Source organism: Octopus bimaculoides, chromosome 1 (genome assembly GCF_046866305.1).
Source record: "Octopus bimaculoides isolate indiv1 chromosome 1, ASM4686630v1, whole genome shotgun sequence".
Lineage (NCBI taxonomy): Eukaryota > Metazoa > Mollusca > Cephalopoda > Octopoda > Octopodidae > Octopus > Octopus bimaculoides.
Window position 1 is genome coordinate 174,208,669 of NC_142928.1, and position 18,190 is coordinate 174,226,858.

The 18,190-nt window shown below is 30.4% G+C and overlaps 1 protein-coding gene across 15 annotated transcripts in view; it reads left to right on the forward strand.

Moving 5' to 3' along the window:
- The window catches only part of LOC106880457 (rap guanine nucleotide exchange factor 1), a 187,620-nt gene extending 171,784 nt beyond the window's left edge, over positions 1-15,836 (forward strand). For 8 of the 15 annotated variants that reach the window (XM_052972635.2, XM_052972641.2, XM_052972659.2 and 5 more), the window contains 9 exons: positions 1,447-1,515; positions 3,338-3,541; positions 7,817-7,901; positions 8,020-8,114; positions 9,649-9,727; positions 10,243-10,344; positions 12,830-12,927; positions 13,493-13,624; positions 15,523-15,836. In XM_052972635.2, coding sequence (XP_052828595.1) covers positions 1,447-1,515; positions 3,338-3,541; positions 7,817-7,901; positions 8,020-8,114; positions 9,649-9,727; positions 10,243-10,344; positions 12,830-12,927; positions 13,493-13,624; positions 15,523-15,670 — 1,012 coding nt within the window. In that variant the 3' untranslated portion in view covers positions 15,671-15,836. The remainder of the gene's footprint in view (positions 1-1,446; positions 1,516-3,337; positions 3,542-7,816; positions 7,902-8,019; positions 8,115-9,648; positions 9,728-10,242; positions 10,345-12,829; positions 12,928-13,492; positions 13,625-15,522) is intronic. The other 7 variants (XM_052972647.2, XM_089362057.1, XM_089362313.1 and 4 more) reach the window with 1 other exon arrangement.
- Positions 15,837-18,190: the final 2,354 nt, after the last annotated feature.

The following is an 18,190-nucleotide window of genomic DNA, read 5'->3' on the forward strand; positions in this document are numbered from 1 at the left end:
TTCAACATCTCGAAGCCTTTAGCAGATTACATAATGATTACCAATTTTAGATTTCAAAATGTGATTACTGAATTTTTGATCCATTAGGCTGTTGTTCTTATTGCAATAATTTTCACCAAATTTTCATAAGACATGTCTTTGAATTTAAAATCTAAGTGGATTGAATCTGTTTTTTTCTCTGTTTCGAGCACTATCTTTCTTACTTTTATCTTTGTTAGACTGACTTCTAATTGCACTAATTTAATACTGAAAATTATGCAAATTTGTGTATCTTTTGAGTTGTTAACTTAAATTTCTCTTACTTTTTTTCTATTTTCTATTCAGCTTTCAAAAATTACCTAAGAACTAAAAATTCTTTCATATTAAATATGATACACAGCTGAGTACAAAATAATTTGTTTTTGGTAGGGGAAATCAGGAATATATATTAATTTTAAAATAATAATTTAATAATCATAACATATTGTCCTTTAACCTTATTTCTGTTATTACTACCCCTATCTTTTATGCCTCAAATTTCTCCATCTTTTATCCCAATACTATTCCAAACATTTTTTGAAACCTATCAATTCTCTAATGTATAAGTAAAATAGCATAAAAACAAAAGAAAAGAAAAATAAAGAAAATTAGGCACTGACATGCAAGTTGTAATCTTTTTTTTTTTTTTTTTTGAATTAATTATTCTTGTAAGTATTGTGGAACAATAGAAAACACTCAGTAGGCCAATTTTAAAACATAGTTTTATCTGCTTTCTTTATGTTGTTAATGGCTTTGAGAAAGTGATTAATGTTCTAATTTGCTAAGACTCCTCAAATTTTAAATCTTGTAAGTCAATCTTCATGGTGAAAAATAAACAAAATCATATTCCATATCATCTAAAATAAAATCAGCTTTACAATTCAAACCTTTGTGCACCATATTTTTGTAAAGGTTAGGCTGGTTATGAATTGCATGAAAAGGGTGTTGTATACCTACTAGTTGTGTTGTTTAACAACTATTTTCTATTGGTTATTTTTATGCTTTGGTCATAAATATTATTCCTTGAGGCTTTAAAATTTCTAAATGGATTTTTTTTTTAAATCACAGATTCTCTAATTTAATACTAATATGAATTTCTAAAAATAAACATCTTCAGAAGAAACTTTCAGATAACCTATAATATATTAGTGATTAAATAACTAATAACTTTAAAACAATGTGGTGAGTTATTAACTGAATAAGTCCCTTATATGAAGCAGTAAGCTTTATTTTAAACTAATGAATTATTTACTAAAATAGTTTTGGTTACACTAATAACTAAAATGTTGTATACATTTAATAATTTATTTTTATTTTTAAACCTAAAGCATCTGGATCATCTCTCTAGTTGCTAACCATTCAGTGAGTATTAAGCTCGTATAAAAATGTTTTCCTGTCAGCTGCTACTTTTCCCTTGTATTTTAACAGCGTTTGGTGCAGACTTCGAGAAAAATGTGCATCTACTGCGAAAAAGAATCCTGCAGGTTTTCAAAATAAGTGTGTATTTCTTAAAATTGTTTTGTGCATAAATTAGGGCTTTAAACATAGTTTGATTAATATGCAAGTGTTTAGATAAATTTTGATTTCCATAAATATATAATAAATCTTTAATACTCAGTATTGATAATTCTTTTAAAACTTTCCAAACATTCCCCTTCTATCTAATATTTTAGGATTTTCAGATTAAGTAATAACCTTTTTCTCAGAATACTGGATTGCTCTAATCACAAATAAGAAAATGCAAACTAATGAATTTTGCTGTTAATACAGTTTTACAGGTTGGCTTATAGTTTTATGCATAAACTAGATCTTTAAATACTCAGTTTCATTAATAACATAATATTAAACAAATAAAAAGGCTAAAAAAGGAAAAAAATTATATATTTTATTTATTCATTTGAGGTATCACCAGAATATTGCATTGATTAGTAAAATAAAATTGTTTAAAAGATAAAGAAAATGAAAACTACACAGTACCCTCCAGCAAACTGACCTGATCATTAAACATAACCAAAGATAAATAGGATTATTCTACACTGAGCCAATTATGTAAATTTAAAAAAAAAAAATAAAAAAATGGAGGTGGTATCAATTATAGTTAACAGGCTCACCCAGATATGCATTAGCATGTTTAACTAAATTATTTAAACAGCAGTCAATTTACATGAAGGGATTTATATATTTGTATTTGTTCAGAGGTTAATGTTTAAATCAAATGAAAAATTAAAATCAAAATGTTAGTGCATTTTGAATCAGTGAATGCAGATTCAATCCCAATGTTTAATTTTTCTGCCTCGTGCTTGTTAGTTTTAGAGAATAAAATTCTGCAGAATCACTGGTGTTAGTTTTCAGCTGTTCTTGAAATTGTTACTCATTATCAGGCTTCTGGATTTGTATGTGTGTGTCATAGGCTGTGTGGTTATAAAGCTTGCTTTCTAACTTTGTGGTTTTAACTTTAGTCCCACTTCACTGCACTTTGGGCAAGTATCTTCTACTATAGCCCCAGGCTGACCAAAAGCCTTGTGAGTGGGTTTGGTAGGTGATGATTGAAAGAAGTGTTTGTGTGTGTGTGATATCATCATTATGGTATATATCATCATTTTAACATCTACTAGTCCATGCTTGGACAGTTTATTGAGGCAAATTTTTTATGGCCAGATGGCCTTCCTGTCACCAGCCCACACTTGTTTCCAAGCAAGGTAATGTTTTCCCATGGCCAGACATGGAGACACAAGCATACATACATTCATACACACACACACACAAACTTCTTTCAGCTTCCATTTACCAAATCCAGTTTCAGTTTCCATTCACCAAGATCAGTGGAACTGAACCTGGAGCCATGTATTTGGGGAGCAGAATTTTTAGCCACACAGTCACACCCATGCCTATATATATATATATATATATATATATATATATATATATATATAATGTGTGCATGTGTACCCATCACATCTTATGATGGCTGCAGAATAAGCATCACTATCATACAAGTGATGTTGTTCATTTCCAGTCTTCTGTGAAAAGCAATTCTGTCTAACGGCAAATGTTACCTTGCTTGTTAACAGACAAGGGTTGGCAACAGAAAGGGCATCCAACTGTAAAAAATCTGCCTCAGTGAAATTTATATGACCCATACAAACATGGAAAAGTGAATTTGAAATGGTGATGATTATTATTATTATTATTATTATCATTATTTTTAATCTTTGTCCAGGGATTCAAACAGTTTTAAAGTGATCAATGTCAGCTTTTAAAACATTGTCTGAAAAGAAAATATATCCATTGTGCCATGTCTTTATTTGTTTCTTTATAGTTCTTCTTGCAGTAGCACATCCTCAGAAATAGATGATGAAATCAGCCAAAAAATGATGGATTTAGTATTTGAATTGCTCTGTCAGGGAGAATTGACTCTTGCTAAGCTTCTTCGGCGGAAAATTGTTGAGAAACTTGAAGCAAGAAAACACATGGAAATCACTGCTAAGACTAATAATCTACCTTCACACAGTTTAACACTTCAGTAAGATTCTTCTTTGTTTTTTTTTTCCTAAGCGGCTTCTATATAACAAACAGGTTTGCGTTGAAGTAGCTTAAACGTTGTTTGATAAGTGTTTGAATAAATTATATATCAGCTTACACATGTTGATCAGTTTTTCTCTATATATATACATTTTACCAAATTTGTTTGAATAAGCTTTTGCTGATCCATCTCATTTTTAAGTTTGCTTACTTTGTAACTGGTACTATTTTTTATGCAATTATAACGTGTCAGTAATACATAATACTGGTGAAACTTTCATATTATTTTCAATGGGGAATCAAGGTTACAACTTACATATAAAAATGTGGAGACGAGCTGTCGTCTCTTGGTGGGCTGAGATTCTGTGGTGTGTTAATAGAGATGACTGTAGAAAGAGCTTTGCCAGAGTGAGCTTATGATCCCTAATGTACTAAGTTGATGTACTTAAAAAAAAATTACCTTCTGTACTTATATATCTGCAACAAAAAAATACAGAGGAGCTTTAATTAGAGATACACTGCACAGTATTTATTGGAATACTTTGGAATTTTTAAAAAAAATAATAATTTTTGTTTTTTGTTTTTTTTTTAATGAAAGGTACACCTACAATTTTATCACAACTGAAAAATGTAAACAATTGTAAACAAATGTTTTTATCTCTCCATCTACAGAGAAATTAGGGTTGGTCTGACTGCTTTTGTTTTTGTTTGGAGACTCATTAAATAAAATGTTCCAACTTCTGTCCCTAGATAGATTGATAGCATATAGCTTTTTATACTGAACGCAAACCAGGACTCAGCTGATCTGAGCAATCATTGGTGCATTAATTGATTAGTGACTCTATTGATGTTTCCTTGGCCAAAGGAGTTGGTTACTTGTTCTCTGGTGAATCTTTAAATAGAAATTAGGGCAATACCAATTTTTGTGCATATGGAGAGCTTAAATATGTTAACTATGATAAATTGTTTAGAAGGCAGTCATGGTGAAATGACAGCAAAATTAGTTAGCAAAAGGCTGCCATACACACACACAAACAACTTTTTATTTATCTAATCACACACACACATATATCCATATCTATAAGCACACACATATATGAAAGGCCATGTAAGTTCAAATCTACATCTGATCAGTGTGAAAATTCTGAGATACTTATCAATTCAAGTTGAAGTAAAATTAAAAGATTTGATCATTGATTTAGGTTTTAGGTGGTGATGTGTATTCTTACTTGTTTATTCCATAAAAGACTTTTAACCTTATTTATGAATTAAAACATGTCTGTCTCTTTCAGTTTGGAGTATAAAAAAGGTAAATTTTCTCAATGTCACCCTAGATTTGAATAGCAGCCTATATTTTCTTTTCCACAAACCTAATGTAAATCTTAACTACATAGATAAAAATCCTAACCACATAAAATTTATTAGAAATTTTGTAAAGTATTTCTCTTAGAATGTCCAAATTATCTTCTAACAAAGAAATTCCTAATAATAACACCGAGTATTATAATGAGGCTCTGTTGAAAAGTGGTCATAATAAAATACAATTTATTGCTCCTACTGATAGAATCTACTCTAAATATAGTATATATTCTAGATCTAAACATATGAAATGTATCAATACACCATAGAACCTCTAATTCAACATTCCAAACATAAAAATATTGCAAATAAGTGGGGGAAAATGATAATGGCTGTATAAATACATCAAATATAATTAACTAGGATGAAAGTGTAACTATCAGCAGATCTAAGAATAAAATTAAAAACCCTGATATTAAAATAAATGAAATGGTTAACTATACAGATGTGCAATAATATTTAATAAAACTACAAGTGAAATTAGCAAAACTAAATCTCTTGAGAATGAATGCACACTGAAGCATAGAGTTAAAAACTGTAATAACATAAGACATACAAAAATTTAATTATAAGGCTGAATTCCAACAGCAACAACATACATAATATGAATGTTAAAATTCTAACTTGAAATGTAGAGTAAGAAATAACTTAATCCATTCTGACATATCCCAAATTGCATACTCTAGCAACACATCATCAAACAGAGCCACAAAGGGCAATCACAATATTCCTCCTCTGAAAATAAATGCCATACATGAAAAAGGCAGAAAAATTAAAAACTAAAACAGGGAGTGTGACTTGATTTAATGCATCCTGTGCAAAAAAGCATTAAGACAAATATACCTAGTTTTCTTAGGTAGGATTTTTTTCTCCAAACCACAAATACCACTATATTTTTAATAAATACACAATTAAATTATCTTATCTATAACACCTAGTCTTGCTGATATTATCAAATACTCTAATGTCTATAAAATGAATTAATATAAGGACAACACACAAAAAAATAACACACTTTCAAACTTACCCTACTAATCTAGTTGGTGCGATTCATAATCTAATGGGTGAGATTCATAATGCTGGAGGCAAAAATACAGAATCCAAAATATGCCTCCACAATGCTAATCAAAATGATGGTAATGTAATAAATGAATATAATATAAAAGATAATAATTCTGTACACCTAGTGAACAAAATAAGGAAAAAAATTAATACTAGTAACTATAATCCTAAAAATAGCAATAATAACATAATACATCTGAATCCCAACTCCTTACAATCTACCTATGTATATAGTAATGTCAGAAAATTGAATAAGAAATTCAAAATAGAATGTGAATAGGAAGATAATGTAACTAATGGCAGTAAAATTCTTACAGTAGAAACAAATGGTGACTATGAAAATTCATGCCATATAAACAGGAGTAAACTTTTTAAAATAATGTTTTAAATTATAACTGTAGAGCAACTTCCACTTGTCCCCTTAGAGTAGCCTCTTATTGTAATGTTATTTACAGATATGTCATTACATCAATGGATACCCATTATAACATAGGGTCTATATTGAATCCCATTAAATGATATAACTTACATACACAGCTTTAGGAGTAAAAATTTATGTAATTCAACTAGACCAGCTAATTATCTATTTGGTATTAACTCTTTGAATGATAAGTATGAACTAACCTGAGACATACTTACATTGGAAACAACAAAGAATGCAGACTATGCTCTGCTGAAGCATATAATAGGTGACAAAAAATTACTTAGCCTTAAAAAAATGAATACTTTTTCTCTTGTAGATATATAATTTTCAAGTCATTTAAAACTATAAAAACACCTCTACCCAAGTAAGATAATAAATAGTAGTTTGCAAGGTAATACTCTACAATATATGAGATATGAAGACTTTTCAGATATATATATTGGATAACACTTCTTTATTCTCATTCTATAAAAAAATTATACATACACTTTTTAATCATTTATATTATTATTATTTATCTTATGAACCGGACCAATATATGAGTAAGAATACACACCACTTCCTGGTACCTAAATCAATGATCACATCTTTTTATTTAAACTTGAATGGCTAACTGTCTCAGAATTTACAGTTGGATATCTTTTTTTTAAGTCAGATGTGTTTATATATGATCATTGTTTATGTCATATATACATATATATATATATATATATATATATATATATATCTTCTTATATAAAATAGACCTGTGTGTATGTATTCGCTTTTCACACAACAATAGCTGCACAAATTGCTTCCATACTTGGGATACATGAATAATTTGACCTCAGATACATAATAGGGTCTTCAGTTTATTTTTTTATTAAAAATAAATAATATTGCTTTATATACACTCTCTGAGTGGTTGGCATTAGGAAGGGCATCCAGCTGTAGAAACTCTGCCAAATCAGATTGGAGCCTGGTGTAGCCATCTGGTTCACCAGTCCTCAGTCGAATCGTCCAACCCATGCTAGCATGGAAAGCGGACGTTAAACAATGATGATGATATATGATTCACTTCTTTAAAAAGGTTTTTCAATGTCAACTTTTCTGCCTTTCTCCAGTACTGGACACCTCGTCTGCTAGAGATAGCAGTAGCTTGCAATATATATAAATTCAAGCAACACACAGCCTTAGGGTTAAAAAATCACAGTAAATTCTGCTTGAACAACATTCAGCCATGTTGAAGTGTCTACGAACATTACTTGCTAGTACAACTACTGTGATCATCTCTTAGAGAGATTTTAGAACTAGCTTTTTAGCTTGTTGCAAAATTAGCAGATGAGGTAGCACAACTTGATTACATATATGTATGTATATTTGTATCTATGTACACACATATACATAATTTCACGTATAAATCTCATAAATATATAAAATTTCTCTTGCAAGGCTTCCTGATTTACTTCACTTTAAGTCACAAGATATAGCAGAACAAATGACTTTACTTGATGCTGGATTATTTCAGAAAATTGAGGTTAGTATCAGTTTCACTAAGTTCACTAGCATTTTGTTGATATGTCTATATTGATTAGAACTGACTTTAGCAATGTTTACTTGATGACATAATAAAACAAATCTTATAATAATTTTAGATCCCCGAGGTGTTGTTATGGGCAAAGGAACAATCAGAAGAACTAAGCCCAAACTTGACCTTGTTTACAGAACATTTTAATAAAATGTCCTATTGGTAAGTTATTTGAAACATGTGATTATTTCATTTACATTATATTGAGAAAAATAACTGGTTCTGTGGTGGCATCAGTTATGTTACATTGTACTGATGAAGCATCAAACTCTGTCATCTGAACTAGTGTTGAATCAGAATCTATAACCAGTGCCAATTTAGAAACAAACAATGTGACCTAATCCTAGCTTGACAAATAATAGTCGCAAGAACCAGTGTAGAATCTGACATTAACTACTGCTTGGGTTCAATCACTGTAGCTAGTTGATGTAGTATAAGAACCAGTGCTAATGTGATCAAGAAGATCAATGATCAATAGCATTCAAGCTGTGACAATTTCATCTGTTTGTGTATAAAGAACTATATTGTCCAATGTGTTCCACCTTTTTTAAAACACTAAAGTGTTATTTTAGAGAGATTTGGTTGCCATTTACAACAGCTGGAGAAACTGCTAAGAGGCTCCCATATTGGTTTATGGTGTGGCATTATAGCAATTATTGCTGTGATGTCTGACACTGGTGTGTAATCTCATCTTAGCCTTGATAGAGCAGACTGCTTGCACGTAAGTAGCTTGTCGAATGACTAGGTATGATCCACAGGTCTAAATGAGGAGCATATTGCACATTCTGAGATGCAGTGGTTAATTGTATGTAGAGTCGTGTTGAAACCTGGGCATACTGTACTCTTTTCACTATTCAGTTTGTTTCTGTATGTGTCTAGATTCTAGTGTTATCCTGATGGAAAGAGGTAGAGTGAACTTGATCTGGATGTGACACTTGTTGTCACTTTCTATTTAATATTGGTTTTATGCAATACAAATGTTTAGGGCTAATGATGCTGCTGCTATTTTTGTGTGTGTGTATTTTATATTTGTCCAGACAGGGGAGAGAGTGTTCTTAGAATATCGTTGTTGTAGTGAACTAGAGGGTTGCAGATATATTTAATTGAACATGTTATGGGATAGGTTTCAATGCTTTGAGAGTTAGTTTGGTACCCAGTATTTTGTCTTTTTTCTTGGTAGCAAGAGATGGGGTCAAAAGCCTTGCTGATGTAAATAGTAAATTAAATGATACATAGGTTTTTGTCAAAGCTTGTGTATATTTTCTGGAAGGTTTGTGAATGGTGTGATGGTTGAGTATAGTGTTCTTAATCCATGTCATGATTTGGTGAGAGAAATGTATGAGTTAATTATATCAAAGCTGGGTTATTAAAAAAATTTTTTAATTATACCAAGGAGGATCACAACCAAGTCTTGTAGTAGGAATGGCTTTATTGAAATTACTTATAAACAAGACTCAATGTAATAAAAGAGGTGGTCATTTATAACTGTCTCCATCAACTTCAGAATGATAAAAGTGATGCTGATAAGTTAGTAGTTAACAGGGTCTGAGATGTTGCTCTTTTGGAGGGTATGATAGACTGTCACATTTCCAAAAGCTAGGCAGTTAAAGAATTTAGTCAGGATAGAAACTAGTTCAAGATATCTTTTTACCTCTGAGATATACAATGATAAATCCAACATTTTGATATTCTCTAGGTGCCGAACAAAAATACTTATTCAGGAAGAGCCTAAAGACAGAGAAAAATATTTAATGAAATTTATAAAAATTATGCGAGTGAGTATCAGTAATTATGTCTTTTTTTTTAATGTAAGATTTATGTGATTGTCAGTACTGAAAAACCATTTTGGAAAACCAAATTGTCACTAGTATGAGTTCACTTTCCACTTGGATCAGTTTAGCTGAATATACTTTTCCCTCTTATATTAAAAAACACTGTGTAACTATGTCATTCAGATACACAAATTTTTTGTATCTCTTTATCATACATTATTTTCATATAATTATTTATATACATTAACATTTTCCTGTAATTTCCTGTGTTGTCTTTGATTACAAGGGCATCATAATATCCCTCCTCACCCTAGTTGTTTCTTACACAAACTTCAACTTCACTCATTTGTCACTGAAGAAATTATCTAGATTTTATGTGTAACTAATTTAGATCACATTTTATTAGAATTATAAGCTATAATTCATTATTCTTTTAAGATTTAATACTTAACACATCTACACTTGTTATGTTCTCCATTGGAATTCTTTAAAAAATTTCCACGTTTTTATTTCAACAGCATCTGCGAAAAATGAGTAATTTTAACTCATATTTGGCTATTTTGTCTGCCCTGGATTCTGCCCCTATTAGAAGGCTGGAATGGCAGAAACAGAATATGGAAGTAAGTTGTTTTTCTTGTGCTAATTATCAGTTGCATGAATTAAGAGACTAAATTACTGATTCAGTATTATCATCGTCATTGGTCTTATATTGGTTTGTTAACAAATTAGCATTCATTAGAGCATCAGATTAAATACCTTGTGGTATTTATTTCAGTTCAAATCCCATCAAGGGGAACTTCACCTTTCATCCTTTCAATGTCAATATTAACAAAGTACCAATGTAGAGCAGGAGACTGGTGGAATCATTAGTGGGTCTAATAGAATATCTTTAGTCGAAGAAATCAACCCCAGGACTTATTCTTTGTAAGCCTAGTACTTATTTTATCATAAATTTCCTTTATTGATGAAATTTCAACCATAGGTAATTGACACACATCAAGAAGTTTTCCCAAAGGATTCTAAGTTTTCCCAAGGATTCTAAGACCCCCTAATTTTAGTCATTTTTTATGATCCAAAACTAGGTCAAAAGTTCTGAATGAATCTTTATGAATTTTAGAAATTATATTCTATGCATAAGGACAGATGTAATGCAGTATATGCTTGACAGAGAGGGGGCATAAATGAGGCCATAACCCACATGAAAATTCATGTATTTTTGCTGTTGATGAAATTTTAACCATAGATATTAGACACAAATGAAATAATATTCCTAAAATTTGAACTTCTTAGGAGTTAGTAAGACCCCTTCAATTTAGTCATTTTTTCCTCAGCCAAGATGAATACAATTGTAGTCTTGGAAACTGTAGAGTCACCTGAGCATACAAGATGAGCGTTATTTGTAATTCAGTGGTACAACAGTGTAAGAGTTTGCTTTGTGATATACTTAGATTGTAATTTCTGCAATGTGGTGCATAAATTGTCAAGTAAAAGAGAGGCATCTTTGCCTCCACTGATTCAGTTGCAAAGTGTTATTTTGAGTAAAGTTATTTGGCTGCACACCTCCTTTCAGTCTTTTTATTATCACTGGGTCAGAGATAGTCCCCAGATGGTAACATTGATTTCAAGGCCTTTCAAGATAAGTGATTGGTCATTCAAAGAGATTTATAGATTGCAAATTTCTATTCAATTGCCTATTGGCATTGTGATCATTGGCAAACTCCACAGGTGATACTTTCATTTCCCCTTACTCCTCATGTCACACAGTTGTTAATGTTTATTTCAGTTGGGTCATGCCCTTCCAATTGCTATAGATCTGTAATGCATCTTACGGCTGTGCCGGTCACCTGTATGGTGTGGAATCCTACATTTGGGGAGTGGTAACGACTAGGGTAGGGTAGCTGACTGCTTATTGCGATCATTCGTCTTTTGGTTTCCTGTAGCTTTGCTCTCTTTTACAAACCCAATGAACATTCAAATATTTCCGATTTCAAAGGAATTTGAACAATAGATATAAGACATGAGTTAAAAAAGACTCCAACAATTCAACTTCTATGGTTGACTTTAAGACCCCCTCCCCCTAATAGGGGCCTTAACTCCCACATTTTAGAGCTCCATGTGCTCCATTTTTCAGGAGGAAAAAACCTTTGAATAGGTTTTTTTTTATAAGATTTGGATTTTGGAATCTGGGCATAAAGATGAGTAGTATGGGATAAATATGTCATGATTAGAATTTTTGTTAGGATGTGTAAAGAGGGAAAGAACCCTCATTAAAATTTTTAATCTCCAATTTTGATAAAATTTGAATCATAGATATTCCAGTTCATTAGAGAAAATATAAAAGAAAAGTCTAATTCTTCAATTCCATGTGACACGGGCAATGCCAAGTATCTCTGCTAGTGTGTTTATAAGGCAAAAAAGCAAATGAAACAATTTAAAGGACATTATATATTGCAGTGATAAAGGATGTAACCTTGCTATGAATAGTTTAAGATTTATAATAAAAAACAGTATTAAAAAATATATACAAGCAGTGAGTTATAAAACAGCTGTGAGTATTCAAAGACAATAGATGTGAGCATTATGACAGAAAATGTTTAGGTTTTTTGTCACAAACCTAAAGCAATTAAAGGACATCTCAAAAGAAAACAATCTACTCTAACTAATGATGATTCCAACTCACCTGGTTAGTAAATAGCATTTAATTATGCAGTGATTGGATGTGACTCATTGCTTTCATTTCATATATTAATTCCAACATATCTCAGTTGGGGAGTAAAAAAAAATAGAAAATAGAAATAATCACCATCTGTTAATAGAAACATGAATATGTCAGTTGAATAAACTTAAAATGTGGTTGTAAGAATTTTTCAATATTTAATTTTTAAAAATAAGAAATCTTTAGAATAATTTTAAAATCTGCAAGAAAAATGTTGGAAGAATTCTTACAACAGAATGAACTTTACTAAAGATACCCAATAACTTGGTGGCAGTGTTCAGTTTTTGTTATTAGTAAAGATTTCTTGTAAGAAAGTAAATGGTTCAGAGAAGCAATATGTTGTATATACAGTTTATTGATGGACCTTTATTTCATTGTTGCTTTCTCAGGCGTTGAAAGAATTCTGTCAATTAATAGACAGCTCTGCGTCATTCCGGGCCTATCGCCAGGCTCTATCAGAGACAGAACCCCCTTGTATTCCATACTTGTGAGTATACAGTTTCCTATGACACTATTATTTACTATTGTTGTTTAATATTTGCTTCCACACTTATAATGATTTTGTGATTATATAGAGTAAGAGTTCAGCCTATAAGTTTGGTACTTTTTTTTTTTTGATTGATAGAGCTATGTTATGTAAGTTTAGGATTTTCCTTTCTTAACTGCTTTTCTTTCTTTTTATTTCTTGATCTAATTTTTTGTTTGTCTTATTCAAATTTTTTGTTCTTTTAATTTTACTTCATATTTCTAATTATAGATTGCTTATACTGTCTAAGTGACATACATGTAAAAATTAGTTCCTTTTTTTTTTTTTTAATGCCACTAATATTTCAATATTTAGAATCTACAATAAAAACAGTTTGCTTATAGCATACAATGAAATTGTTTATTTATTTAATTTTATAATAATAAAAACAAAGGTATTAAATATTTTGGTTCTAAGCAAATCCTGACTAAAAGATTATATTTAACCCTTTCTTTAGTTAGGTTCTCATACACTCATAAACTTGAGCAAAATGCAGGTTTTGATTTTATCAATTTTCTTTTTACAGAGGATTAATTCTGCAAGATCTGACTTTCATTAATATTGGAAACCAAGACTTACTACAAGACGGTAGCATAAATTTTGCTAAAAGATGGCAACAATTCAATATTCTTGAGATCATGCGCAGGTTCAGAAAATGGTAAGTAAATTCAAGGTTTAAAAGCGTTTTATCAATGATCAGCAGAAATTCAAAGTTGTCTCAGTGTGCTTTGATTCTGTTTGTTAGTGAAATAGATTTATATTTTAATATTTTAATTTTAATTGAATTATTTCCATTTGAGATATTAAGTCTGAACTCCATTCTCTCTCTATCTCTCTATCTGTAACAAATTTCAATTGCAAAGATTTTATATTCATTTGTAAATCAACATCTAAGACTTATTAACAATGGAAGTGTAAAGTAAGCTGAATGTAGGGAATAACTTAGGATTTTTGTGCATTAAATTTTGAGAAGAAACTTGTTAAAGTAGCATATCCTAGGGAATAGCTGTGTTGTTTAACCCTTTAGCATTTAAACCAGCCATATCTGGCCCGAAACATTCTACCTGTTTTATTTTCAAACCAGCTAGATACAACCTCTCACACCTATAATGTCATTCAAGAAATAACAATCACGTTATTGAAATCTCAAAGCTGCAAGATAATTCATGATCAACTCACAGCAATATCAATAAATAAATATTACATTTGACAGAGCAATCTGAATGCTAATGGGATTAACATCTGCTTACTAACAGGAGGAACACTGTTGACAAAGCTGAGAATTTAGCTGAAGTAGGGTAAAATCATTTGTCTTGAATAGGGTTGTTAACATATGGAGACAAAGAAAGAAATTCGTGAGCTAAGCAAATTATTTTTTAGCTCTGATCAATAGTCTTGCTTACCTGTGGTAAAAAAAAAACAAAAAAAACTATGCAACAGATGAAAACAAGAATTTTAATTTTGAGTCTATATGATTTTGTTTCATATTGTTATTTAGCTGCAAATCAACTGAAACTGAACCTCTGGCACTTTGTCAAACTGCTGTTATCCACTAATCCATTATTCCAGATTTACCAAATATTTTCCTATTTGTGGTCTACACTAAATATTCTGATATGTAGTGGTTAATCAACTTGCATATAGCTTTATATATATATATATTGCCCGCGGCATTTCTAAGGACTTTCGAGCAGGATCGTTGCCAGTGCCCCTGGACTGGCTCTTGTGCGGGTGGCACATAAAATACACCATTTTGAGCATGGCCGTTGCCAGTACCGCCTGACTGGCGTTCGTGCGGGTGACACGTAAAAGCACCCACTACACTCTCTGAGTGGTTGGCGTTAGGAAGGGCATCCAGCTGTAGGAACTCTACCAAATTAGATTGGAGCCTGGTGTTGCCATCCGGTTTCACCAGTCCTCAGTCAAACCGTCCAACCCATGCTAGCATGGAAAGCGGACGTTAAACGACGATGATGATGATGATGATATATATATATAAAATTTAAATAAGAGCTGTGACGCTAAATCCATATATATTAATAAACTTGATAATAAACTTTAATATATATGAATTTAGCGTCAAAGCTCTTATTTAAATTTTTTGATATATAACCAAGGAGATTGATTCATAAGGAGTTTACTATAGACCTTTGTGGACGAATTTTTGATATTTTGGTAACGATTACATGTTTTATCTTACCAATACATTTGGTAGATATCATTATATGAACATATATATATATATATATATATATATATATATATATATATATGCACACATATACATACATATTCATCATTTGCCACCTTTCCAGCCATGACCATACTGTCTTCTGTTCTGGCATACTATATTCAGATTCAATTAACTACTTCATTCATTTCTTTTAGGAATAGTGTATGGTTGAGAGAGTTTTAACTGCTGTCATTATCAGTTCAACATCCATGTAGAGAATCTTGTATTCTATTTGTTCTGTATTTTTGTAGTGCATAATCCTCCTTGCCTTTTCTTCTTTTTTTTTTTTGCATTATATATGTATTTATTTTTCTTTCTTTCAGTAATTTTGATTTCAAGAAAAGCGAGAAAATACTCGCAGTATTCGATGGTTTTGATGACTACAAATGTGAAGATGAACTTTGGCAAATATCTGAGAAAATCAAACCCCGAGGGGGTAAAAGAAAAGCAACAGAACCTGGTGAATCCTGAAAAAAATAAGGGACAGCGGGGAAATTTTCTCCAGAGGAGCCACTACAGTAGACATAGCTCTGACTGCTGCTATGACAATTGCTGCTGCCACCGCTGCTGCTACTGTTGTTGTCCCCACCCTACTGCCTGCTGCCACCACTGCTGCTACTGCTGTAATCAGTCAAAATTCTGCCTAATGAGTAACAGGAACTGGAATATGGTTAATGTGAAATATAACAGGAATGAAAAAATTTTAATAACAATGATAATACTGATAAAAAACAACACAGGTGTGTTAAAAAAAAAATATGTGTTCTATAAGTACTACCAGGTTTATGATGAACTCTACAGGAATATGATGAAAGCAAATCCCTATACAACCTATAAGATTGCAGCTGACTCTATTAGTTGCAGATTTATGAGGAGAAAAATTCTCTAGTATAGTAGAGAAATATATGTGTGTGTATGTGTGTGTGTGTATATATATATATATATATACACACACACCCACACACATATACACACAATATATTTACACGTACACATGTATCTAATATGTACACACGCATTTATATATGCACACATACATTCACACACATAAAAATATGTATAATTTATATGTAAGTATAAATATAAATTATATACTATATATAACGCATATATGTGTTTGTGCATATGTATATTGTGTGTGTGTAAATATATACAGATATATATAATTAATATATTTATATACATAATATGTATTTGTTGATTTGTTTTTCCATGTTAGTGGAGATTATATATATATATGATGATGATGATACATACATACATACATACATACATACACATATGCAAGCATGTATGTATACATGTGTGTGCGTGTGTGTGTTTGTGTGTATATATATATATATATATATATATATATATATATATATATATATATATACATATGTATTTATAACCACATACATATATATATCGTGTGTATGTGTATATATATATATATATATATATATATATATGCTTATATACTTGTATATAATTTATAATATATGTATATAATTTATATTAATATAAATTTTTATGCATACTTACGTACATGTGCAGTATGCATATATATATATATATATATATATATATATATATACACACACACATACCCACACACACACACACACATGTATATATATAAATATATATATATATATATATATATATAACTTACATTTATATACGTATGTATGTATATACTTAATATGCTTGTGTGTGTGTGTGTGTGTGTGTGTGTATATATATATATATATATATATATGACATATATATATATATATATAATGTATAGATACACGCATATAAATTAGCTATATGATACATGTTATGTATCATATATAGATACATGTATATATATTTTATATATATGTATATATATTTCATATATATATATATTTATATAAACATATACATGTGTGCACAAGTGCACACACATACACATATTAGTATATCTGTGTTGCTTTATTTTTTAGTCATCTTATAGTTTCTTTGTCTTGTCTTTAACATCCTATCCATTCTCCTGTAACTCACCTTTGTCCTGTCCTTCATCTTTTCTACACTTAACACCAGGTGCAGTGCGCCAACCTTCCTCGAATATTAGATGGACAGCTAAACAGATAAAGACTGCCCTCACAGAGATAGCAGCAGCGGTTAATAATCAATTTCTCTCTCTCTCTCTCTCTCTCTCTCTCTCTCTCTCTCTCAATATATATATATATATATATATATGTATGTATATATATATATATATATATATATATATATATGTATATATACATATATCTATATATATGTATATATACATATATAGATATATATATCTGCCTCTTAAGCAGAATACTACAAGTCCAATATAGCTCCTCCTTCATTGACATTGCAGCATTTGTTCTTCAACTTTGTTTACATTGTCCATCTCTGACACTGCATATTATTTTGTCTTCTATTTACTATTACATTACTATTATTAAAGTGTTTAAAAAAAGACGATGATGATGATGATCATAGTTATTTTAGTAACAAGTGAGAAAGATTGCTAGGCCATAAGCCAATGAGTTTTAATAACTGATGACTATAATTCTCTGGTCTGTAAATGAATGAACACAAAAAGTTTATTTACAGTCTAACTAGTAGTTTTAGCTGGGCTTTATTTATTTATTTTTATTTATTTTTTTTTCTCTCTTCCAATATTCCTCCCTTTAAAATGATTCAAAAATGAAAATAAAAAATGGTTTGCTCTAAGTCAGGATTACAAATTGTATTTAAAAAAAAAAAGAAAAGAAAGAAAAGTAAAAAAAAAAAAAAGAAATATTTTTCTGGTAAAAGAAGAAAAAGAAAGTTTTACACTTCAGATTGGATGATGGTGATGATGGTGCTATGTTCCTTAGCTGCTACACTCAACTGAAAACTAAAATAATGAACAATAAAAATAATATATTGTTTAGTCCCTCTTATGCAGATTTCCTCAAAGTTTTTTTTTTTTTTCATGAAATTATATTGTTGTGTTTTTTT